The 27,156-nt window shown below is 38.2% G+C and overlaps 2 protein-coding genes across 2 annotated transcripts; one reads left to right on the forward strand and one right to left on the reverse strand.

The window, feature by feature from the left end:
- Window positions 1-464: 464 nt before the first annotated feature.
- Window positions 465-15,841, forward strand: TMEM175 (transmembrane protein 175). Its single transcript, XM_042449606.1, has 10 exons — window positions 465-498; window positions 2,191-2,288; window positions 3,033-3,084; window positions 6,677-6,712; window positions 8,188-8,266; window positions 9,300-9,304; window positions 9,400-9,564; window positions 11,050-11,128; window positions 13,105-13,234; window positions 13,705-15,841. The coding sequence occupies exons 2-10, from the start codon at window positions 2,245-2,247 to the stop codon at window positions 14,366-14,368; spliced, it is 1,254 nt and encodes a 417-aa protein (XP_042305540.1). The 5' UTR covers window positions 465-498; window positions 2,191-2,244; the 3' UTR covers window positions 14,369-15,841.
- A 1,878-nt stretch (window positions 15,842-17,719) lies between these two features.
- On the reverse strand, window positions 17,720-25,247 carry MYL5 (myosin light chain 5). Its single transcript, XM_042449604.1, has 7 exons — window positions 25,164-25,247; window positions 24,661-24,768; window positions 21,570-21,645; window positions 20,936-21,040; window positions 20,164-20,242; window positions 18,726-18,774; window positions 17,720-17,888 (listed from the first exon to the last, which is right to left on the reverse strand). The coding sequence occupies exons 1-7, from the start codon at window positions 25,164-25,166 to the stop codon at window positions 17,790-17,792; spliced, it is 519 nt and encodes a 172-aa protein (XP_042305538.1). The 5' UTR covers window positions 25,167-25,247; the 3' UTR covers window positions 17,720-17,789.
- Between the last annotated feature and the right edge of the window lie 1,909 nt (window positions 25,248-27,156).

Here is a 27,156-nt window from a genome sequence, read left to right on the forward strand (position 1 = left end):
GGCGCACTTTATTGTTACAACAACCCTTTGAGGTATGTTAGGCTGAAAAAGACTGAGTAGTTCAAAAGGACATAAAGGAATCCTTATTAGGGGCAGCTGTGTTGGCCATATAGCAAAGTACAATAACATCCAAAATCTACAAAACAATCATACTTCAAAAGCATGTATTTTATGCATTTTGGTTGGTCCAATAAAGTTATAATTGTTTTGTGGAATTTGGAAGTTATTATATTTTGCTGTATGGATATGTCTTCTGTATTGCATCTACTTTGTTCCTAAAGCTTCTGTTTATAATCCTATATCATTTTACTAGGTTAATTTTTAGGGTGATCCTGTAATTCCAGTTATTATATATATTTTTATATCTCAGCTATCTCTGCTTACCTATTATTTCATCTATGTGGAATAAAACTGCCATGTTATATATAAATTTATATATGAGTATGTTTCCTATTTCAGATTTTGCCTGTGGCCCATACGAAAATACATGCAGATCAGGTACTGTCTTTTTTATTATGTTTTGATTCAGAGTTTAATTTTGATACAGTTTAATAAATTACTGTATTCATGTATAAGCCTTTGAATCCCCCACAGATGTTTGTTATCATTATTATCATTTATTTATATAACACCATCCATGTACACTTTACAAACAGTTACACAATAAAACACTGAAAACTATTCAATAATACAGAATAACTCAAATACAGTACCATATTAAAATACAATGAATCCTCCTAACACAGAGAGACATAATGCAAAATAAAACAAAATAGACAATACAGATAATCAAGTGTGCTAAAGATGTAAAACATTAATCCGAAATGCCAAACGTTGTAGATAACAAACAAAACAAAACAAAACAAAAATCAGTTTGGATTTAAAAACAGTGAGGAAAGAACAGTCTGCAAGTTTACAGGTCCAACCATCCTTCCCCTCCATTTCTCATCAGTTCCACTCAGTATGGAGTGGACAAATGTAGGCTTCCCTGTACTACAGCAGGGGTTTACCCAACTTTGGGTCCCCAGGTAATGTTGGACTACAATTGCCATCATTGGCCTTGGTGGCTGGAGCCAATGTCACTTGCAGTCCAGCAGCACCCGGGGACCTGAAGCTGGGAATCCCAGTTCTAGAGTGCCCTTTTATTTTGCACATGTCTGTCAAATTAGAAGAAGCAGGCCGTTTTGTAGCTTTGAGGCTGGCAGAGCTATTTTCCTGCTGGTTTGCAAAGATTCATTTGGAGGAGAGAAACAGCAGAAAGCATTTCCTTGCAGAAACAACTTTATGAAATGGCTGCCAATCCATTTCCACTTTCCAGACACAGTTCAAAGTACTAGTTTTGTTCTATAAAGCTCTTTACAGCTTAGGTCCAAACTATCTGAAAGCTCATCTCCCTATATGAGTCTGCCCGAGTCATACAATCTTTGGGAAGGGCTTTCTGTCCATCCCAGGTTTGGCTGGTGAAGGCATGTGAGAGAGCCTTCTCAGCGGCTGTTCCTAGGCTTTAGGCAGATTTAATCTACATCCTCTGTTTTTTCACTAGCAGGCAAAGACCTTCCTGTTTAAATATTAAACATGAGTCCCAGTCCTGAGAAAAGAGCGGGATACAAACAAACAGACAGGCTGACCTGGGTGGAGTGATATGTAACTGGGTGTACAGTTTTAATTTGCAGTGTATATTTTGAGTGTTGTAATTATAAATGTTTTAAATACACTGTTTTAATTTAACATGCTGTTTCATGCTTTTTAAAACTTTTATGCTTCATATGGTCTTAGATGTTCTATTTTATTTATAGTGTAAGCCACTTTGAATCCTGTCTGGCAGAAAAGCAGGATATTAAACAAACAAACAAACAAACAAACAAAGCATTTATTTGTTGTAATTTATAATAATAATTAATAATAATAATAATTTGTTTTATTTATATACTGCTATTCCAAAGATCATAGCAGTGAACAGCAAGTAAGCTAATTTAGCAAGTAAGCTAATTTGCCCCAACAGTCTGGATACTCATTTTAGCGACCTCGGAAGGAGGCAAGTCTAAGTCAAGCAGAGAAGCTCCCACCTTAACAAAAATGACTTTGTAACGCTCTTTCCCCTTACACTTGTTTATACGAAAAATAATTGGTTGTTTCACTAGTTCCTTTAGTCAATAACAGGAGTTTGACAAGTGCTGTGTTTTATTTCAGGAACTCGATGAAAGTGTCCAGCAGCTCCTAGCCACCAAAATTGCCGTCTATCTGATGACTTTTTTAATAGTGACAGTTGCTTGGGCAGCTCATGTCAGGTATGCAGTTGTGTTGAAAAGATACACATGCCAAATTCTTTAAGAAATGTAGCTTAAAGCTCAACAAAAAGGAAGGCATGATATAACATGGCTTGCAGGGGAGATTAGACCTTCTGTGGATGGCAAAAGCCGTTTTCAGGTCTTCCAGGTTCCATTTATTAATTGCGTCTACATAGAAATTAGACTAGCCTTGACAGATAGTCCACAAAAAACACAAGAAGACCCAAAGTCCACAAAGCTAAGCACAATGTGCTTCCATTAGCAACCCACCTTTTAAACAGATAATAGTGGTGACATTTTACAAAAGCAAGTTCTGAAGTTCATATGAGTGTGTTTGGAGTAAAAGTGCAAAACTATGTCCAAAACACACTGCAGAAATAATCCAGTTTGAGGGTGCTTTAACTGCCCTGGCTCAGTGCCAGGGAATCCTGGGAGCTGTAGTTTATTGTGGCGCCAGAGCTCTCTGACAGAGGAAGCGAAATGTTTCACACAACTACAGTTCCCAGAATTTCCTAACACTCAGCCAGGGCAGTTAAAGCACTCTCAAACAGGATTAATTCTACAGTGCGTTTTGTAAACCATCCAAAATGTACATTTGTTAAACTTACAACTTATGTATTCAGTGGATGTGTCTGCTAGTGAAAACATTATGTGTTTGTTTTATTGGACAGTTGTTAATGGATCTCTCTCTCTCTCTCTCTCTCTCTCTCTCTCTATGTTTTGCTTGCTCACTCATTCTCACAGACTGTTTCAGGTGATTGAACTAATAGATGATGTACTTGCCCTTCTAAATTTGGTAAGTGAAATAAAGGTTTATTCAAACATCTGTTAAAAATTTCCACAGTGTTCTGACTAAATATTCCCAGCAATCAGTATTACTAAGAGCTTAGATGAAACAACTTTGAATGCTGTCCTCTCTTGGGGCCCCTCACACTACAGAATTATGGCACTCTGATTCCACTTTAAAGATCATGGTTCCATTCTGTAAAATGCTAGGATTTGCAATCTGTAGTAGGATATTTAGAATTGTCAGCCAGAGAGCTCTAATGCCTCACTGAACTATCTATAAATGCAGCCATGGTAGTTAAAGTGAAATCAAAATGGAGTGTTGTGAAAGGGCCTTGGTTACAAATTTCACTATACAGATATTTGATAAGAGCATTGGGTTCTGACCTTTTTTTGACTATCAAACTGTTACTTGTTTTCTGCTACACTACTACTCTGTTTTGGATTCTGAGTCATCATTGTCTTGTGTATTGGGTGACCTCCACACATGCTTGTACAATGCTTGTCCTACAGATCTTTTAATTTTTAATTTCCCTATATGCCCTTGAAAATACATATCCTGATATTAAAGGAATTGGAGGTCAGAGACTGAAGACCCTGAAAGCAGTAGTTAGCCCTTCTTATACACGGGTTTTTTTATACACAGATTCAAGCATCCATGGTTTGAAAATGTTCAAATAAAGTATAAATTTCAAATATCAAACCTTGATTTTCCATTTTTGATAAGGGACACCATTTTGCTATGTCATTATATTTAATGGGACTTGAGCATACACAGATTTTGTTATAACGGGGGATCTTGGAACCAAACCCCAGCGTATAACAAGGGTCCACTGTACAGTATATGCAATTTATAAGGAATTAAAATTCTTGGGGAAATTAGGCAGCTTATTTTAAAAATGCATAAATGAAAGCTAGCATTTATGGGGTTAATTGGTTGTTGTTGTTGTGTGCCTTCAAATCATTTCTGACTTATGGCAACACTAAGGTGACCCTATCATGGGATTTCTTAGCAAGGTTTGTTCAGAGGAAGCTTGCCATTGCTTTCCCCTGAGGCTGAGAGCATGTGACTTGCCCAAAGTCACCCAGTAGGTTTCATGGCCAAGCTGGAAATCAAACCATTGTTCCAAAAGTAAAAAGTTGCAATTTTTCTCTGCTTTGCTTATGGTTTAACTTCACATTATTTTTCTTTAACTGCGGCATTGTCTGATAAACTTTGGGCATTTGCATTTTTAATTTTTTTTTAATCTAAATCGCGTTTTACAGCAGGCTCTCCCTAGTGTGATAAACTTAATAGTTCAGCACCCAAGCCACTATGCCATGCTGGCTCATCAAGCACAAGATACAATCTGCAGTGATCCTAGCACATGTACAAACAAGTGGTTCAGCAAATCCGCACAAAAAATCTAGCTAATATGGAAAAACAATCTCCATTCTAACATGAAAAAGTGTTTAAAATTGGAGAACAGAATCCACTTTCTGGAAAATATAATTCTGCTTTAACGTAAGTTGCAAACGTTCTGCTTAGTTGTTTATTTTTGTTGTTTTTTGTAGCAGTGAATTGCACAACACCACAGCTATGGAGAGGTGCAGCGCCTGTTAGGTGAAGGGGGTATGTCCAGTGTGGCCCTCCCTGAAGCTGTTCTTAGTACAGCTATCTTAGAGAGTATTTGTATCAGTTGTTTTCTTTTGGCAGAAATCTTGGAGTAGAGCCTTTATGGACTGAAAGGAAAAGTGGTCGAGTTGTGGCTGCAGTCTTTAAACATGTATCTAATCTCACATTCATTTTTAATGTTTGATCACAACAGTTTTGCTGGCCAGTCCAACAGGACATTTTCAAGCTGTGCTGAAGTGGATGGTATCCACACAAGAATAGTTTTTTTGTCCACCTTTCTTTCATTTAAATATGCCTTGTAAAGAATCCTGGCCTTTATTGCTACTGTCTGTTATGCACAGTGATCATGTAGAAGAGAATTTAAGGAGATCTTTAACATGTATGATCTAGCCCTTTACATTGAATGAGTGCTGTGAAAAACATTTCTACATGACATACCTCAGCTAAAAAAGCCTCTGACAAAGAAGATCCTTTTAACCGTCTTTTAATGCCTGCCCAGTCCCCTCTTTTCCTCTGTGCCCTCTTTCTAACAGGGAGATTTTTTAGCAGCATTGGTGAAGGAGGACTGGAGAAACACAGATTTTTGGTGCTGTGATACAATAGGGTGTCTGCATTAAACACTGCAACAAAGCTTGAGCTTGGAAAGAGTAGGATTCTACTCTAACTGTATATACCTCACTATAATAGGGAAGATAAATAGCAGCTGTCTTTTGCTTTCCTTACTGAGCATGTGTGAACAACAACAAGAGGAAAAAAAGGGGGAAAGCAGATAGGTCTGCCTTACCAGCTTTCCCTGGCATGTTTTTTTTTTAAAGATCTATAAGACTGGCCAAGCAAAATGCAAACCATAAGAAATGTGGAGGGTAGTAAAAGAAAAGAAAAATCCTTTGATGATTTCGGAAGAAGCCTTCAGGTGGTCTCTAGAAGGTTCAAAATGTTTTTGTTTACTTATGGAAGTTTTACCTGATCTTGTTGTTTTATTTCACATGCGCAAATTAGTTTTTAATAAAATGTTTGCTGAAGCATGCTGGATTCCTCTTCTTTTTAGTGGTGTAGGAACCTATCCCTATTTTCTTCCATGTTATTTCTTCCTCTGGTACCAATTTTTCTCTTACAGAAATAAGGCCCAGGAATGCATCTACTTTGTTAACTGAGGCCCCATACAGACTGCCAAAATAAAGCTGCTTTGGGTCACTTTGGAGGTAAGCTGTTTAATTGATGCAAGCGTCCTAAGAGTCCAGAAGCTGCTCCAAAGCTGCGCCCCAGTCCTTAGGACTGGATTGTGGCTTTGGCACGGCTTCTGTACTCTTAGGACGCATGTATCATTTAAACAGCATATGTCTAAAGTGACCTGAAGCAGCTTTATTTTGGCCTGTCTGTATGGGGCCTGAGATATACCTGTATATCTTTCAGCTGGTATTTCCACAATACAGTAAAAGTATATTGGGACTGAAGAACTATCACATTCTAGAGCCTTCTTCATTGTGGAATTGTAGATATTACAGTTAGTACATCCTAGGAGAGAACATTTTAGTACCATTTTTGTCCAGCTTAGATAAAGCCTGGGGCTTACAGAGGTTTTCTCAGGTGGTTTGTGTATTGTAGTAAGCTTCTGACTATCAGTGTTCATCTGAAGCTGATCAAGTGCTGCAAGGATAATGTGAGAAGCCCCAGAACCTGTGGCTCCTTTCCAAGCCAGTGTCCTCTCTCCTAGAAAATGGACCAGGTTCAGAAAGAAGGTGGTATATGAGTTTCCTCAGTGTGACCCTTCTGACCTTACCTTGGCCATATAGGAAGGTGCGAGACATGCAAAAGCAGTCGCCTCTGCAGGGATCATGGGAATAGTAGTAAAAAAAACAACTTTTTCCAAGCTGCCACCCATGCTATGAAGGGTAATGTGAGAAGTTTCATACTGTATAAATGTGTTAATATACACTTCAAGCCACTTCATTCTACTTGTTGCTGAATCCTGTCTCTTTTCTCCTAGGCCTGTATGATGCTTATTACCTTTTTGCCATATACGGTAAGAATTCTGCTTCTTTATGTTGGAATAACTGTTTTGTTTGATTATTGGGAAGAAACTGTTTTTGGAATAGTAAATCTAAACATATTATAATAAACAATAGTGTGCCCAGTTTTCTTTGTGTTAGTCAGTCAGTTAGTCAGTTATTTGTTGTTTAATCAATTATTACAAAACTTCATTCATTATGAGTAAATGAAAACTGAGGATGAAATAAAACCAGACCAGAAGCAAAAGCAAAAGCCAAACCAAAGTGCATGTCGGTTTTTTATACACTGAAAGTGTTGTTACGTATGTGCACATTTTATCAGTGTATAGAATTCATTGGAATACATTTTGCTCTCTGTTTGCATTCAACTATAATGAGTCTTACAACTCTAAATCTAACATATGCAGACAAGTAAGTGGTTTTAACTAAATAGTTGGAATTAGCCAAATATTCATTGCTCACTGAATTATGAGCAATGAATTATGAGCTGATGATCACTGGGACTTGTTTAGGAGGACAGCAGTGTCACCATGATTTGAACCAAGGAAACCTGAGGAATGCAAATCAATGTAAATATCAGAAGTGGAAAGCTATGATTGGGAAGGAGGAGTTAAAGTTTGGCCCAACAGCAAAGCAAGCCATTAAAAGGAAACAACTCAAACCTTGCAAAACAAATCTTGTTATTGTTAATCATGCTTTGTATTAGCAATATGGAATACTGTTATTGTTCTTTGCTTTGAAAGTTGATAGCCATCATTATTGTCTTTTAATCTTGGCTTGTAGGCCAATAAAGAACTCCTTTCACCCAGTTCAGCTGCACCAGGAGAATTGAGACCATTAGGGTCCTGAGATCTCTGGGCTCCAGAAGGAGGGCTTCTGCACAAGTCCCTCCATTGCTTCATAGTTCAACAGAGTGGTGGGTTGTGCCCTATTTACATCAACTCTGTTGACTCATTGCTCTGGTAAAGAGTACCATCTTTGTGTCAATACTCACTCATAAAGCTTAAGCTATCTGTGATTCATTTTGGTAGCTTGTATTTGTTTTCGATAGCTTGTTCTGCTATTTGTTTGGTATCTGTACCTTCTCAGCAATGCTTGAAACTGTGCCATGACTAAATAACACATCTCACTGTTTTGCAATCTGCTGTACTGATGTTTTCCAATAGTATTTCAGCACAAGTGCTGGTTTTATAAATTGGGGGGGTTAATCTGATGGTCCATCTGCGATTTCTGCAAGTATATGCTTATTAAGAATGCTGTCAATTAAACTGTTTTTTTACTATATTCCACTGTCTGTTAATATAAATGCTTGGCCTCTGTCAAGTAACTTATAGAGTTATACATTTGCTTATTGGTACAGCTGAAGAACAAAGATTAGACAGCAGAGCTAGGAAAAGCGCTGTAAGCTGCTGTGATGTGCAACATCTCAGTTTCTTCTTTTCATGTCTTATTATGCCATATAACCGAACAAATCTTTCTTGTCTTACAGTTCTCCTTAATGGCCTCCTTTCCAGATACGCCATTTGGCATTTTCATGTTTAGTAGCTGTGCTGTTATAATTGGCGCTAGTCCAGGTACAATTGCCTTTCATTTCTATATTAAAATAAGGCTAATTTTATGTAATGTTAGTAATGTTAATAAAACTAAGGTATGTAATGTTAGGAGATAAGAAGCCATAGGTTGTTACCATATATACTCAACTATAAGTCGAGAAATTTATGCCCAAATGGACTCCAAACTCAAGGATCGACTTATGGAAGAGTCAATAGTTTACTACAGCTGTATAAGTTCATTAAAAAAGTGCCCAACCTTCCTCGTAGCCAAGAAACAGTCCCCATTTGAGTCCCGGTGGCCGGCAGCCTCTCCTGTCTCCGCGCAGTGTGTGTGTGTGTGTGATCCTTCAGCCCTCCCTCGCAGCTGGATCTAACAAGCAGCTACTGAGGGAAGGGAAAGATGCAGAGAGAGGGCATGCCCAGGCTTGGATCCCGTTTTGCAATCCATGTGTCTGGAAATGATGGAGTTAAAGGCAAGGCTGGGTCCTCCTTTTTCCCTCCAAGCCATTGGTCTGGAAATGATGGGGTTAAAGCAAGGCTGGTGTCTTCTTTTTTTTTCTGCAAGCCTTGAGTCTGAAAATGCTGAGCAAGAGGTGTGTGTGTGTTGTATGTATGCACCCAGACTTGTTTCCCCATGCTGATACTGCGTACCCTTGAGAGAGGTTCAGAGAGAGAGATGTAGAGCGGGAAGTGGTGCTTTGTTCCCCTTTAGATCTTTTGTAACATGCCCTCGACTTATCCACAGGTCATATCAAAATCCATGATTTGGCCCTCAAAAACTGCCCTCGACTTATACATGAGTATATACGGTAATCAGTAGATGACTGTTAGTTGACAAATGCTTTATTTTCCTTCTGAGGGTACCATTTGTTTAGAGTCCTTAAAAGAGGAAACATGTTTTCCTATTACTTTGCATCACCAGCCAAAATTGCTGTAGAGGGCTGTAAGAACTGATTTTAGGCAAGGAGTGGCAGGCCAGTACCAGTATAAAAATAATAAAATCACAAAAGCAGGAAAAAAGTAGGAGCTAGAGAAAGAATTAGGCGAGCTCAAGTCTTGTTCTTTTTAGCATTGAATCATAGTTTATTGTTACCTTTAAGCAGCCCCTTGGTCTTCTATACTGATGTACATTTTCTCTCTCCTTGTAGGCAGTTATTGTTGTGTATGGGTTCCGCCATCCTTATTTACTTAATCATGAAATACAGGAGTCTGAAAACCAGGAATTTTATAAGTATCATATTCTGAAGATTATACTAAGAGGACCAACACTTAGTTTTTTTGCTGCTATCTTCTCATTTTTCTTCATCCCATTGGTAAGCCCTTCTTAAATTACAACAGTGATTCCCATACTATGGCATTTTACAGACCGCCCAAAAAGGGTGGTCTTCCGGCACCATCATTTATGGCGCAGAGGAGCCCCAGCGGCCAAACCACATGACTCCTCTGCGCTGCAAAAAAGAAGGTGCAAAATGCAGCTTCTTGCGGCGCCCTTATGACGTTGCAAGGCACCAATGGCACACTCGTGACATCATTTGTGCTGTGCAATGCGTGGATGCTAGGCATCCGTGATGTCAAGATGGCTGCGCCTGTGTAGAATGGGCACCGCCATTTTGTATGCGCCAAGCGCATACTAGGGTTAGGGACGTCCAGATAAGATGCCCCTTCCTAACCCTAGTACGTGCTGAGCACGTACTAGGGTGCCTGTCTGGAACAGGCCTCTGTCTCACAAAATGAGTTGGAAGTGATCCTGAGAAAATTAAGCTGCCAGGTTGGAGGTATCTATCCTTCTGTGCCTTTGGCTGCATCTACACTGCAGAAATAATGCAATTTGACATCTTTTTAACTGCCATGGATCCATCATGTGGAATGCTGGGATTTGTAGTTTGTTTTGGCACCTGAGTTCTATGACAGAGAAAGCTAAATATCTCACAAAACTACAAATCCTAGAATTTCAAGGCATTGAGCCATGGCAGTTAAAGTCATGCTAAACTGCATTAGTTTTGCAGTGTAGATGCAGCCTTTGTATGGAAGACCCAGGTAGCAGGATGCTACTTGGCTTTCTGGGCCATGACAGTGATATCAGAATTTACAAGGCTCTCTAGAGCATCATCATTGCCAAGAAGTCAATCAAATTGATCATACTTTTCTTTCATTGGGTATTGTAGCCTTCTGAATCTGAATTTACATATGGGATTACTTTAAAAATATAATTGCAATGTTTATATTTTGGCAGAACATTTGCTTTACTCAATGTACTTCAAAATACCTAATCTCTTTCAAACCCATAATTTCATTTGACCTGGCCATAGTTTCTGGGGATTCTGGGAATAGTATACCAAAAAATACCTATTACATGATCTAGATTTTTTCCCCTAAGGACAGGGATGTGAAGCATGGTCCTCCAGAATAGCCATTACTGGGGAGTACTGGGAACTGCAGTGCAACATTTTCAGTACTACATGATAGCTACCCTTATCGCATAAGGAACTAGTCTGCAAAGAGACCACTGTTACTTAGAAATGTACAAGCAAAAAATATTAAAATAATTGATATTCTTGTGAGTTGTTTATGACATAGAATTAACTGAAAGGCTTCAGACCTGTTTTTCCTTTGACACCAGTTTTACAGTGAATAGTTCAATTAAATTCAATGTGCTGGGGCCGTCTGCTCTCAGTTATGGCCACTCAGTGTGTGGTTAATCTGGGGAGAAAGTTGACATTCACATTGTACAAGTGTTTTGTTGTAAAAAGAGAAGAAAAAGATTCCTGTGCAGTAAACAAGTCCTTATTTCCTTACAGTCTTACATGTTTCTTGGGCTCGTTACATTTTTCCCTCATATCAGCCAACTAACAAAATGGTTTAAAAGCAAGTTTCTTGGTGAGTGTTTTTTATTATTTTTCTTGTTTGTTTATTTGTTTGTTTGTTGTAAAGCTTCTAAAAAATTTCCAAGTGTAATACAGATATTTTAAAACTGGATACTCCATGACCATAGGCTTTCTGAAAGGAAACAAAGAGAATTGGGATAGTAGGTCTTAGTTAAGCAAAGCTGCTTTAAAGCCGTTTAAAAAATGCTAGCTGTTACAATGGTCCCTCCACATTCGCAGTGGTTAGGGGTGAAATGAATTAGGAAAAACTGCAGGAAAAAATTATTCTTTTAACCTAAGAGAACAGCTCTTTAGGAATCTCCAAGTCCTCCAGTGAAGCTCTATGGTCAACATCTGCTAGAATTTGATCGTAGAATCATTTTGGAGGACCTGCAGATGACTAGGGAAGTGTTTTCTCTAAGAACATCTAGATTCTCCAGCACAGCTCTATGGTCAACTTCTGGCAGAGTTGTGTTGGAGGACCTAGTGATTCCTAGAGATAATATATTAATCAAATCTATACAAAACAAATCTTCAAATGTGGAGGGCTGGCTGTACTTATAAAGCCCTACATGGCTTAAGTCCAGGCTATCAGACAGACTATATATCTCCCCATTCTTTCAGTCGTTCATGCTGTTGGTTGGTACATGAGATAGGCTCTTCACACTCTGGAACTCTCACCTTGGGAAAACTAAAATGTCTCCCTGTTTGCTGACCTTCCTTTAGCAGGTGAAGACTTTTTATTATTCTGACAGGCTTTTAGAATGGAACGTTTTTAAGGAAAGGACTTTTAACAGGGGGCAGTATTGAAAAGGGCTTGGTATAAAATAAGGCTCTTCATCATAATCCTCATTGTCTTCATATAGTCTCCACTGGCATGATCACTGAAGAGCCTGTTCTGGTTGAAGAGACAGGACAGCAGCTGCTCTCAGCCAACCCAGTGGTGTGGAGTTTGCTGCCCATTCTCTCATGTTCACACAGGAATTCTCTCCTTAGTGCTCAAGAGGCAAATTTTAAAAATACCATCAAAGAATGAAAAGGAAAGGACAGTTCAAATTGAAGAACTGTATATACTCATGTATAAGTCTAGAAATCTATGGCCCAATACAGATGGGCCTATAGTGCGCTCTTGTCACATGCTAGGGGTTGGCCAAGGGCACACCTCCCATACGTGCCTCACCCCTGCATGTGATGAGGGCATCAAAATGTCGGCACCCTGTACAGACGGGTGCCGCCATTTTGATGCAATGGACACCTAGCGTCCACACGTCACAACGCCATAATGATGTTGCAAGTGCATCATTGGCACACTGCAGCATCATTATGGCGCTGCAAAAAGGACTTCTTTTTGCGGGTTCTTTTTGCTCCACGAGGGAGCCACGCGGTTTGTCCACTGTGGCTTGGAGAGCAAAACAAGGCACGGGCAGACGGCCCTTTTTGGGTGGTCTGTAGCCTACCTTACTCAAATAACTGATCTCAAAAAACTGAGCCGAGTTATCTACGGGTTCAGGAGTAAATATTTGACCAAAAGAGCACTAGAGAGTTGTAGGTTTTTTTTCAATAAACAAAGATTTAGAAAAATACTGAATAATTTCTGCTTGCTGTGTATTATACTGATTAACTTTAAAAAACAAACAAACTGAACCTAGGCTGGATCACGAATGTTGTGATGTAAACAGTTGGTTTGTCATTATTTGCACTTTATACTCATCCTTTCCCCCTAGAACTTTCAAAATAAGCTTCCAAAATATTGAAGCCTTCCCTGGCAACACAGGCTTTAAAACTATATTTTAGAGCTTGTACAGGCCCAGCTTTCCCAATAAGCTTTGGCTATGCAACCCTTCTCTAGAAGAAAGTAGGAGACGAGTGGCATGGTGCAGCAATTCAGATGAATTATTTTTCTTTCTCTCTTTTCTTTCTGGAGGACGAGACAAAACAAAGGCTTTGCCATATACTGTAATTCTTAAACATGATTGTTGTGGCTTGCAGGTCAAGAAGAAGAGGTACCACTAGAGTCTTTTACTGTTTATCTCACTGAACCTCTCAGTAAGGAAAGAGTAGAAGCATTCAGTGATGGAGTTTATGCCATTGTAGCAACCTTGTTAATTCTGGATATATGGTAAGTCTTCAGCAGCATTCAATTTAAATGTTCCTCATATGAGATTAAAGCATTAAGTGGCGAGAAGAGTGTGTGGACAAGTGTTTTATTACCATGATCTGGAACTCCCTTTTATTGCTCATGGGCATATGACCTCACCAGTATTTTGTGCAATTGAATTATTACTTTCCAAACTTTATGAGAAATATCTGTTCTTAAGTGTTGTCAAATAATATCATGTTTACCTTCCTTTAAAATTGTTAGTATATGGCTGAGGTTATGTGGACTGCATACTGATAAGCTTAATATTTTGTGCATAGCAATCCAGATTCTGTTTCAAAGTAAAAGTTGAATTCTGAGACACATATAAATTGTGTGACTTAGGATGAATTGCATCTTTTACTATTTGGCATAATTTTTATACTACCACTTTTAAAATATTTTTCATAATTTACTTTAATAATAATAATAATTGTGTTTTCTCCCAACAGTGAAAATAATGTTCCTGATGCTAAAGAGGTTAGAGAGAAATACCATGGTCATCTCATAAATGCATTGAGTGAATATGGTCCAACTTTCCTTGCCTACTTTGGATCGTTCGTAACTATTGGCCTTCTCTGGTTTGTACACCATTCTCTCTTCCTTCATGTGATGAAAGCAACTCGACTAATGGGCCTCCTTAATACCTTTTCCTTGGCATTTATTGGAGGTCTGCCTCTTGCCTATCAGTTGACTAGTGAGTTTGCGGAAAAGTCTCACAATGAAATAGAAGCCATCCAGGTTAGCTGTGTTACCATCTTTTTTGCCAGCATTTTTCAGTTTGGTATATGGATTGCTGCTTTATTTTATGAAAGGGAAACACTACACCCTTTTGCCAGGTATGGTGGTAAAGAACATGCCTTTATGTTTGCCAAACTTGCCCTGTATCCCTGTGTAAGCCTTTCAGTCTTCTTCCTAACATGTATTGTTAGTGAATTGAGTACAACCATTTTCCATGTCACCCAGATAATTGTCCCATTTGCCTTCCTTGTGTTGCGCATCCTTGTCAGAATTTGTCTGTTGGCACTGAAGTTTATAATGTCTCTGTCTTCACGAAGGAACAACATACTTGAAGAAGAGGAAGCATGTTTGTCTCCTACTGAAATATTGTCATAGTTTTTCCTGCACTTTATTTGGAAAAATAGGCTATTGCTATGACTTAATATGTATGGCCCATGCCACTATTTGGTATATGCCACCTCTGACCAATTGCGATCCTTTTGTTTGTGAAATATAAATGTTCCCACAAGACTTCAGGTGCAAATCTTAGGGACTGAGACTTACGGACTCCCATTGCCATATTTTGCTTGCAAACTAACATTTGGGTCAATGAGTTGGTCTAATATGACTTATCAGCTGATCAACCTCAGCTTTTGGGAGGACTGGAATGACTGCAGAGGATGACCAAGACATTTTAGAAAATGGTATCGCATCAGCTGTCTGTTAGTGCTGATGTGCTCAATGAAGTTAGTCTGTGAAAGTAAAGCCATTATAATGGAAAAGGTGGATACAAATATATGTTAGCTTGCTGTCAGTGAGTGACCAAGGAAACATGTATTGTTACATATTCCAGAGTGTGTCTACAGTATAAGTGCATAGCTGCTCCTCTTTGTAATACATACCAGAACTGGAAGTATTTGGTGTGTAATACGTCCATTTTTAATAATTTTTACATTTGGTCTGAAAACTAATAGGTGTGTTGTAAAGCTGGGGAAAATTATATGATGGCTAGGGAAGTCTGGGAGTTGTAGTTCAAAAAAGTCATTTCCCCCAGATCTAGATGGAGTTGAACCAACTGACAGTGAATCAGCATAACATGTTGCCTTAAGGGCAATAAAAGAAATGGTTCCTTCAGGACTGGAAAAATCTGAAGGAACATAATTCTTCAAGATTCTAGAAATTTGATGACAGTGCTTGGAAAAATGAAGACTATATATCTGCCTGCGCAGATCTTATGGTGGTTCTCACAGAATATTGACTTAGAAGGATTTTATCACACCACTCCTATTCTCACCATAATCGCATTAAGTGTATACATACTAATTTGGGAGCACTCGGTACCGCATGTTCCTCTAATAGCGTGAATAGGGCCATTGCTGGCCTCTTGCACTCCCTCATCCTTAACCCTACTTCCCTGTCCTATGGCCTACCCAGCGTGCCTTTCAGAGTTTTGTGTTTGTGTGGGTTTTTTTTCCTTAACACAATTGTAAAGTTATGCTAACTCCATGGTTTTAAAAAATAAAAGAACGTAAAAAAATTCCAGCTGTTCTTGAATAGTGAAGGGGGACAGGGGAGAAGAGAAGGCACTGATAACTATATGATCACACAGTCAATTGCAACAGAATAATTTACTGTACCTGATAACTAGCACAATTGGAAACTTATTGACATGTGTTTCTTGTTGGCAAGAAACAGGCCTAACAAGAATTGAAAGACAAGGAAGCAATGGGAGAGAGGCAGCATCATGTGATAGGTAGTGCCAAAGGTACTGTTATTTAGTGTTTATGGTGGTTAAACCACCATAAACATTAAATAACAGTACCTTTGGCACTTGTGTGCCTTGTGTGATAACATCCTTGTAACAGAGACGTTAAGGCCTGTTACAGACAGGCCAAAATAAAGCTGCTTCGAGTCACTTTGGAGGTATGGTATTTCAATGATGCATGTGTCCTAAGAGTCCAAAAACCGCACCAAAGCCACGCTCCAGTTCTAAGGACTGGAATGCAGCTTTGGTGTGGCTTTTGGAGTCTTAGGACTCACGTATCATTGAAATACCATACCTCCAAAGTGATTCGAAGCAGCTTTATTTTGGCCTGTCTGTAACAGGCCTAAGATATCTTTGTAGCTCTGGCTTTATATCTCTTGCTTCCACTGGTGTTCTTCCCCAGCTGAAATACCTAGACCATGCGTAATTGACAAGGCAGTCTATTTATCTTGAATATTATCACAACTCAAAGCAAGAATTGTCTGTTCCTATTGGTTGATGCAGATTCTCTATGAAAAGGTCAGGATTATTTAGAAACACAGCACAGGGTCTTCTAGAAAGGTATAATCATGGGGTATCTTCTGTGTTTTCTTCCTACTGCACTTTATGAACATAATATTTGTATTTGGGTTGTTGGCAGCTTATGATGCTTCTGTAACCTGTACATGATTGATCATGTATTTCTGCTTTGGAGCAATGCCCTGTAAATATTGCAATTCAACCTAAAATCCAAAATATATTTCCTTAATGCTGTTTCATCCCTTGTGATTTTGTACATTTGTTAATTTTAAAATGAGTTGACTATATTTTTATTTTTGATTAAATAAAATGCTATGTTTACAGTTACAGCAGTCAGGAGTTTCATTACATTGCATCCCCTTTATGAATTATAAGCTTCATATTTTAACTACTTCAAATGAAGTATGCCTGCTTGGGATGAGCAGAGAATGGTTAGGGTTTGTTAACTATGTGCTGGGGCTTTATTTCAGAAGAAGGCAATGGCAAGTCACCTCTGTGTATTCTTGCACAAGAAAACCCTATGCAATTTATAGGTTTCTCGTAAGTCAACAGGTGACCTGAAGCCACATACACACACACTAATGAAGCTGTATTACTGAGAATAGTTCAGAAAAAAAATTAAAGCATGAGTACATGCAGTAGGTTTCTACCCAGTTGACTTAGCCTAATGCAAGACATCTAGGTAAGGGGGAACGGTTACTATTATCCGAATAACAATAGTTATTAACTAATATCTCAGATGATTTTATAAGCTGTTTGCTAATTTGGGCAAGACTTAGGACACTTTCTTCTTGTGAGTTTTTTAAAAAACATTAGTTGGGTCCTCCATTATTTCTGTCTTTCATACAAATGAGCTCTTTGGTTCCATAGTGCCTTGTTGGAATGTTTTGGAAAGGTTTTTGGTGGGGAACCCCATCCTGTCCTAGTTTAGATATACCCAGCTGATGTTAGCTCTACTGGGGACACACAGGTACAAATACTCAAATATTCTTGTTTGTCTTTTCCCCTGTGAAATTAAGGGTTGGGAAGAGGTAACGCTTATTAGTGGGGTAAAAACCAGAGGGAACGCATAACAAATGAGCAGCATGCTCAATTTGCATTTAAATAAGCATCCTTCACAAACATATTTGTCATCTTCTAAAATAATCAACACAGCAGTCCCATCGATTTAATTCAAGGCATTCCCAACCACCATCTGGATTGCACAAGGATGCACTGATTTACCTGCCTGTTATTCATAAAGCTGGTCTGTCTTTGCAGGACAGCATCCTCGAGAGACAGATGTGCTAGTGGATTAAAATGTTTCCAGAGACACAAAATGTTTGTTTCATAACTGTAAGCTTTCAAATGAGGAGGCACTGAAAATGTTTGAAAAAACATCAACTCTTCTCATAGGTACCAACACTGTTAATATTGTTTCAACTTTTCCTGTAGGATGTTCAAATAAATACACTGTAAAGCAATTAATGCACAAGAGTTCTTTTTATTAACTCATAGACACAGCTGGTGAAAATACTTTTGAAAACAGGTGGACTATTCTTTTTCATCTCCATGTGTGATGGTATAGCAGAGAGCCTTGTAATCGAGGTTTCCTGCAGCGTCAATAGGAGAACACTGGAACATCTGATCTATCTATACATAAAGAAGGGACAACATATTTAAGGATGGCATTTATAATTTTTGCAGAAGCAGGGGGCAACTGAAAAATGTTTCTGCACTCTTTAACATTAGAAATCACCTTTCAGTTTTACCCAATAATAACACAGAGCACAAATATTATTTCTCATCAAGCAAGACACACCGAAACAAAATGCATCCGAAACCAGAATCCTTTCTATCTCTTGGAGATACCTGAAACACCTCATTTCCTTCTAGCTTTTTTCACATCAGTGCACTTAAATGGGGAGGAAAAAACTTTAAATTGTTTGAATAGAAACTGCTATCTGTAACAGAATAATTTGCCATTGATTATGATAATTCTACAACCCGTGTTAGCTCTACTTAGAATAAATATATTGAAATAAATGGGACTTAATGTCAAAATCAGTCTGAGAAATTGTTAACTACAACCCTATAGCCAGCATATTAAATGGTGAGGAATGCTAGGACATGGGGTTGAACAACATCTGAAAAAACACAGTCTTCCACTCTTAAGCAAAATAAACTTTCCATCCCATTGAGTATTCAATGCAGGTTACATTGAATTTGGTCAGTGAACAATAATTTTAACACTACGAAAAGAACAGGATCATACTTATGGATATGTAACCTGGAGTCATATACAGTTGGTTCTCCATATCCACAGATTCAGCCATGCACAGTTTTAAAAGTTCCAAAAAGATATAAATTCCAAAAAGTAAACCTTGATTTTGCAATTTTATATAAGGGGCACCATTTCTCTATGCCATTGTATTTAATAGGACTTGAGCATCTCTTCTCTGTATCAAACGGTAAATAGAGAATACAAACCTCTTCAGCACTAAACTTGTCACCTTGAGACATCATTAAACGTTTTATGCTGTTGAAGGAACACAGAAATAATCATTAGGAGTTTAAAACATAATGATAAAAAGAGTTTAAAGCACCTTAAGATTGTGAGAGGCAATTTCAGTGCTTAGCAATTAATTATCCTTGCATGTGTGTGTATATGCCTTCAAGTTGCCTGTCGATTTATGGCAACTCCGTGAATTTTATAGAGTTTTCTTGGGCAAGGAATATTCAGAGGTGGTTTGCCATTATCTTCCTCTGAAATATAGCCTACAGCACCTGGGATTCCTTAACAGTCTCCCATCCAAGTACATAGGTCAAATGTTCCTTCCTCTTGGAGTATCAGTGCCACTGAAAAACCTCCCATGCATGCAGTCTATAGCAGTGGGGCTTCAATGGATGCCTTGATGGTGACTTACCAAGGCACGCCAAGCATGGGGGAGGAAACATTGGAAAGAAATCTATTTGAACAGGGACAAAGTAAATACTGGAAGGGTGTAGTTTTCCAGATGTTGCTAGACATCCATCATCTCACACAACTGACTTACCAGTTACACTTGATGGGCACAGACAAAATTAAAGTTGATGGATATAAAGGCATTTGTGACACCTTTGAGACTGTGTGAAAAATTTGTAGCAGGAGCTTTCATAGACTTGGTCTACTTCCTCAAAGCTTATGTTACAACTTCTTTCACACAGTCTCAAAGGTATTACAAGAACCCTTTGCATATTGATATTCCAGACTAACATAGCTATGTCTCTGAATTATAACTTGCCCGATATAAGCAAACTTAACACAACACCCCAAGTCCCGTACACTGGATAAGGTGCAACATTCCCAGTCTGCACAACGAATGGATATTGGGCCAAGCTCCATGTTAAAATGGCAGTAATTTTTTGTTGTGTACCTTCAAGTCATTTTCACTATGGTAACTTCATGGGGTTTTCTTAGTAAGTTTCTTCAGAGGAGGTTTGGCATTGCCATACTCAGGTTGAGAAAGTGGGACTTGGCCAAGGTTAACAAATGGGTTTACGTGACTGAGCCAGCATTTGAACCCTGGTCTCCAGAGTCCTAGTCCAATGCTCAAACAACTATGCCATGCTGACTCTCTGTATGTGCAATATAAATTGGTGAGATGTGATGAATCCTACTTGCCTACAACTTTTCCTACACAGCTCCTCCCTTAGCCACTTGGGGGGATGACTTTGACAGATGAACTGTGGAAGGTCTGGAAGGGTCATCATATTCTACTTGTAATGCCTTTTCCACTTTAAATGGCACACTTTATCTGGTGTTGGAACAGTGGTCAAGAAGGATCGTCAATATCTCAACCAAGATGATTGGCCCACAGCAGCCAATAGCATAAGCATAAGCTGCCTACCAGATCAAAACAGTTCTACTTAGGTGGCTAATACTTACTAATCCTTGTTAATGTTTCCTTTAGCATCTGGGTCAAACATTTTAAATGCATTTAATATGGTTTCTTCAGTGTCTGTACCTGCAGAAAATAATGGGATACCATTGAAAATAGCATTGATAACATGAATACCCCGACTTGTGAAAAACATCATTTAAAATCAGATCTTGAAGATATTCAGCCAAAGGATATGCAGAACCCATTCAGCAGTTATAACAGTTCTTCGGCTGTTATGTATCTTAGAAACTGAAACCTGCCCAAAAGCACTTGAAGTTTGGAAGCAAATTATTTTTTTCTCTCAAAATATGCATTACTCAAAATATTTTATGGTAAAATACACATTCTGAGATGGATTTGAGCCAAGAGCTACTTTGTACCCCTTGAAGAAATGCAAAATCAAAAAGATAATTAGGTTTCAATTTTCACATATGTTCCAGAAGCTCAGAGAAGGTAAGTTTACATCTAAATTTACAGACACCACCACCACCACCACCACCATCATCAATTTTATTTCTTACCCGCCTCTCCCCAAGGCAGGACACAACACAACTTAAAATATATAAAATCATTTAACCACTGTGAAAACACTGTTAAAAATCTTAAGCATAGAACACACTAAAATCATCTAGCATAAATCAATATCTTAATTTAAAATTCATACGCAGCATAGGCCTGCCAGAAGAGATAGGTCTTTAATATTTTTTTCAAATTCAGATGCCTCAAAGACTATTACAATCTTTCCCTTTTTATTTTGTTTTTAATTCTTATACTTACCACTTAACTTTTCCCCAAACAGGTTCAAAAACATTGTAAAATTAATAGGGCCAGTGGCTTCTTTAAGCATGGATTCCAACTCATCATCTTTGACGTTTGTTTTACCTAAAATTGAACAAAAACAACTTTCCCCATTGCATTTAATTTTAGATATAATAATAATAATAATAATAATCTTTATTTATACCCCGCCTTTCCACAATGTGATCAAGGCGGCTGTTAGTAGCTGTTTTTTATAACATTAAATTTCGCACTTATTTCTCTGTTTCTATTGAAATATGATGTAAAGGAAAAGCACATAGGGAATGTAAACTATTACTTTTAATGGCAAAATACAGAACTGAACTTCAGACCCCAGTGTTGCTTGCTCCTTGAATTAATAGCCTATAGCTCTTGGGAATGAGATGGCAGACATTTCCCAATGAGCAGAATTAAATTGTATAAAAAGGAGAAAAGCACATCTACCACCAGCAGCCTCTTGATATAGTTTCTTGTGGGTTTTCAAAATGTATTTTGATGCCACTGTCTTTTAAGCAGCCTAAAAAGGACCTGTATCTTGAAAGGTATACAGATACAGAAAACTATAAGAAATAAAGCAGTTGAAACTGAGAACAGACCATTCCAGAATACTTGCCTAAAGACGCATAGGTATCTTTTAAATCTTCTTTATCGATGAAGCCATCTCTGTTCTGGTCAATTAGTGTGAAAGCCTGAAGAAAATGTGTATACATTTATAAACTTTAAATGTGTCAGGCCACTAATTCCCATGTATTATATTTGCATCCTAATTCTAACTGTGCTTACTTGGGCCCAAGACCAATTCATGATAGATAGGATTTTATCCTTCAACACTCGGAAAAACAATGGTGTCATAAGATTTGACAATTGCATTTATTTATTAATAAATAAATATTTTGATTATTAATTGATAAATTATTTATTTATCAACATGGCAAAACAAAAGTAAAAGCTGTTACATTAGTAAAATACAACTCAAATCCTATTTCCCCTCCCATCCTTTGTGTGTGTATTATGTTATGTATCTTATTAAACAGTTATGTTCCTTCAAGTAATTTCTGACTTATGACCACTCTATCATGGGGTTTTCTTGGCAAGATTTATCCTGAAGAGGAAAACCATTACCTCCCTCAAGCTAAAAGAGTGTGACTTGCCCAAAATCACCCAGTGGGTTTCCATGGCTAAGTGGATTCAAAGCCTGGTCTAACAGAGTCCCAGTCCAACATGCAAACAATTACACTATTCACTCTTGTGTATCTAAATTACTTAGCGGGTTACAATACATTAAATTAAATTATTAAATAGGTTTAGGATCCAACTTAAATTTATACTTAATTATTATAACATGTATAGTTATATATTAATTTAAGATGTGTCTCACAAAGAATCCTGAAAATTTATGAGATGATTCCAATATTTCACTTAGAGAGGGAAATATAATGGACAGATTCTTAAACAAGCTCATCTGTAGGACAGACCTGCTCTTTGTTTATTGATCAATAAAATTGATATCTTCCAATGATCTCAAATTGGTATACCTGGCCTCCCTCTTCCCCACTTCATACTCAATAATTTCTATGGGTGGTTAGGCTAATAGAGAAAGTTACAATGCCAAGTGAGTTTCATGGCTCAGTGGGAAACATGCACATCCAAACCATTAACTGAAACTAGTTTAATAATAATAATTCCCACTTTTCCAGGAAATCCTGGGAACTGTAGCTTTCTGATGTGAAGTACCGTAGGTAAATCTGATAGAGCATTCCATACATCACAATCACTGCAGTTCCCAGGAAGGACAGGAGATGATGACACCATTAAGGTGATTGTAAGCCTGAGGGCAGGGATCCGTCCAATTAAAAAGATTGTATGTACAGTGCTGTGTAAATTTACAGCGCTTTATAAATAAAGGTTAATAATAATAATAATAATAATAATAATAATAATAATAATAATAATAATAATAAGTGAGATAAAACTGACATCTCTCTGTGCTGTATTCAGAGGTAAAGAATTTCTCAAATTGTTACTTAGGGCTCTTCCGGATTAGTCCCTGGGTTTTGCTGGTAGTTGTTGCCTCTACATCTACTTGTTCTCTGCTCATATTCTTCACAGAGAAAGAGGATGTAGAACACTACATATTAAATTGTTTGCAAATGCGGTGAGCATTTATTGTATGTGTCTCCTGCAAATGACAATTAGCTGTTAGACTAAGGGACGTAACAGACAGCCCCTTTGTGACAGCTTCCCAATGGTGTGGAGGCATGTTGCTTAGACAATGCACACGCCAAGCTGGTGGAGTCGCCGTGAAGCCACACACCCGAACACACAGCCAGCATATGGTGTTCATATGCTGCAGGAGTGCAGCAAAGCCGCAGTGGTAGCAGAAAGGCCAGCTTTTTGTCACCTCAAAAAGTAGTGGCTTTTTGCCACTTCTTTTTGGGCCAGCAGAAAGCTGGATCGGTGCTGCAGCATGTGATTGCCACGTCCCTGATGCAACTTTCTCAGGGGCAGCTTAAAATCACCCCATCAGGAAGTCACCCCTTCAAGTTTCAACCCTAAGTTCTGGAGATGTGACCTATGTACTCTAGGAGTGCTTTGTTCTTCCATTTTACATTGATCGTACATGATAACATCTGGATATTAATGTATCCCTGCCTATTAAAAGAAAAATAGGAAGTAATGTAGAAATTTTGCTATTTAATGTTCCCATACTATAAATTCACAACTAAAATGCTATCACTATTTTATAGTCTCGTGTCAAACATATACAGCAATGAAAAGTGATGCTCTAATAAGAATTATGGTATGTCATAATAGATCAGATATAATTTTTTTCGTTACTTTCTATCAAAGAGACGGGAAAAGTTGCTTACAATAGACAGCAAATCCTGAAACCTAATCCCTTAAAACCTAACCTGGAACATCTCATCTATTGTTTCCATTAATACATATGTCTTTCTCTCTTTTGATGTGACATTTGATTGACTGACTGACTAATTGAATTTATATCCTACCCTTTCTGTCAGGACAGCAGAAAGAAAAAATCATCTCTGGATACCTTTTGGAAAAAAAGCCTTCAAGTCTTTAGAAGTCCCAAAACTTTTTTGTTTCCTTTGGCAAGGCTTTTCTGACTCATTTTCACATGGCACATTTGTTAGTTTTGGATAAAAGTTTGCTCAACCGTCTTGAACTGCTTTTTATGGTGTAGGAAGCTATCCCCTGTTCTTTCCATTTATGGTTCTGGTACTAATCTTTTGTTAAATAAGTTATTCTCAGGAACACATTTACTTTGTCAATGGAAGTATAGCTGTAATTTGTTAATCCACGATCTCCTTTTATTTTTTTCTGATCACAGATCCAGATTTGCAAGTTGTGTAGGCTAAACCGGTGGTTTTTAAGGACGATGTAGGGGACCAGCAATCATTGTTTTCCAATATGCCAGGGTCCAGCACTGAATTTATGCCCACTGAGTACAATTGTTTCTTCCTTGCCTGGAAAGCCACCTGGGAAAGACCTGCACTGATTCACAGACCACCACTCTGAGCAGCATTGGGCTAAATAAAAAAAACTTATAACCAATGTCACAATAATGCCTGGCCACTAGACTTTAAATACAACCAAAAACAATCCTGCTTCAGATAATATAAACACCCAGTTTTATCACTTAGAACCAGTCCAAACCATATATTGGAAGAACATTTTCCTACTTCCTTAAATTCCTGAATCTGTGTCTGTTCAAAGTTGGAGAAGACATTAGACGAAGCTCTTTGAGCACGTTTTGCACCACCTTCCTTCTTCTTGGTTTTTCTGCTGGCCTGGAAGGAGGATAGACGAGAATGTCAGTAGCCACATTATCATCCAATATCACCAAAACAATGATATCTTTATTGGGCCAATCAAAATGCATATTATACACATTGCAAGCTTTCAAAGCACCACATTTTGACATTTGGCAATAGATCTAGCAACACATGAATAATTAATAGACCTTCTTTCCAAGTAACAACATGCCATCTAAAGCACAGCTGCAGTCCTATATGCCTTTACTTCAGAGTGAACTCTATCTATCTCAATGGGACCTACTCCTGAACAGACATAAAGGACAGTGTTTTGCTAGAAGATAATTAATCTTTATCATTGACACTCTTAAAACAAACTTTCAAAGGATAATGAAAACCACACATAATCTCTCCATACAAGTTGAACTCACCATCTTTCCTGGGAAGCTATTCTGCCTGTCTTACTCTGGGAAACATTCTATATTAAGGGCTTCTTATATGAAGGGAAGGATCTCATCTTTATAGCTGGCATTTCCCAAAGGAGATCCCAAGCGTCTTAAGAACCCTGAGCTCACAAGATCTCCTCCATACATGGTCACAACTGCAAGGTACCTGCTTCTCCCCAGTGGCTGGACAACTGTTGCTGATATTCTGAATCGTCTAGTATATCATTTGCTTTGGTCACTATAAAATAAAATGAATATGGTGGTACGTTTTAATATGTATAGTGCAATTAATTACATTGTAGAGTAATGCATCTGCTGAAAGCAGACTACAGCACACCAAAGTTATGGTTACACTAAGTTTTTTGGTCTTTAAGGTGACAAATGGCTTGTTGTTCTTGAAGGCTGCCCCTTTGGAAACTGTTTCCCATATTGCAAACATAATATTTAATCTTCATGTATTTTTATTGCAAAACACATAAAAGATGCATGAGCTAACTTCAAAATGCTAAATCGATCTAGTAATCATCTCAGCATTGGTTAAACTGAATTCTTATTATATCATAATTCAACACAATTTTGAAAAAACTTGGTCTGGAATGTGTCAAGATTTTGGAATGTTATGGGTTTTTTAAAAAATTATGTATTTATTTATTAAACCATGATAAAGTATAGCTAAACATATAAACAATAAAAACTGAAATGTAAATTAGTAATAATAATTAAACAATTTAAAGCATAAACTTAAAAATGATAACAAGTAGTTAAAGCATTACTATTTAAAACAATACACAACCCCCTACAAGCTCTTTCCTTTAAAATCTTCAGTTCTAAAGCCCTCTCAGAATTTTTAAAAAGTCTTCATCTATTGATAGAAAGACAGCAGGCCATTCTGGCCTCCCTAGGAAGGAGGGTCTGGAGTCTATAGGCAGCTACTGAGAATGCCCTTTCTCACATCCCCATCACTGTGCCATGAAGGTAGTAGACTTAAAGAAGGACCTCTCCTGTGACTCTCAGGGTCTGGGGAGGCTAACACAGAGAGATAGAGTTTGTCAGATAGCCTGGACCTAAGCTGTACAGGGCTTTATACATCATCAATAGCACTTCAAATTGTGCCTGGAAACAAATTGGTAGCCAGTGGACCTACTGGAGCAAAGGAGCTGTATGATCTCTGTAACCAACACTAGTTAACACTCTCGCTGCAACTATTTGTACCAAATGAAGTTTCAAATACTCTTCAAAAGCAGTCTCACGCAGAGCAAGTTACAGTAATCTAAACATGGCACATGCCTCTATGGTCAGACCAGACACTCCAGAAACAGGCGCAGTTGGCACACTAGCTGTATGTGTGAAAAAGCACCCCTCGTCTCACACACACACACACACTTAAGCATCCAGGCACAGGGCTGAATCCAAGAGTGTACCCAACACTGTATCTTCAGAGGAGTATCACTCCAGTCAGCACAGACTGAATCTGTTCCCAGACCTGCCTTTCAACAGATCATGGGCATCTGTCTCATCTGGATTAAGCTTCAATTTGTTCACCCACATCCAGCCCATTACACATGACAGGCACCAGTTTAGCATGGAAACAGCTTCCTTGCAATTAGATGGAAAGGTGGGTGTCATAAACATACTTGAGACACTTGTTCCTAAAACTCTGGACAATGCCTCCTAACAGTTTTGTGTACATGTTAAATAGCATAGGGGACAAAACAGAGTTAAACAGGGATCCCCCAGCACCACCCTCTGAGAGCACCCCTTCTGGAAAGACAAGAGCCATTGTAGGACAATGTACTCAACCCCAGTTTCAGGAACGCACCCCAGAAGGATACCATGGTTGAAGATATCAAAAGATGATGAGAGGTCCAACAGAGATACACTCCCTGTTCCTGGAGAAGGTAATCCACTGAGAAGACTAAAGCAACTTCTGTCCTATAACCACGTCTGAAAACAGTTTACAGTGGATGTAGACAATCCA

Source organism: Sceloporus undulatus, chromosome 2, assembly GCF_019175285.1.
Source record: "Sceloporus undulatus isolate JIND9_A2432 ecotype Alabama chromosome 2, SceUnd_v1.1, whole genome shotgun sequence".
Taxonomy (NCBI): Eukaryota; Metazoa; Chordata; class Lepidosauria; order Squamata; family Phrynosomatidae; genus Sceloporus; species Sceloporus undulatus.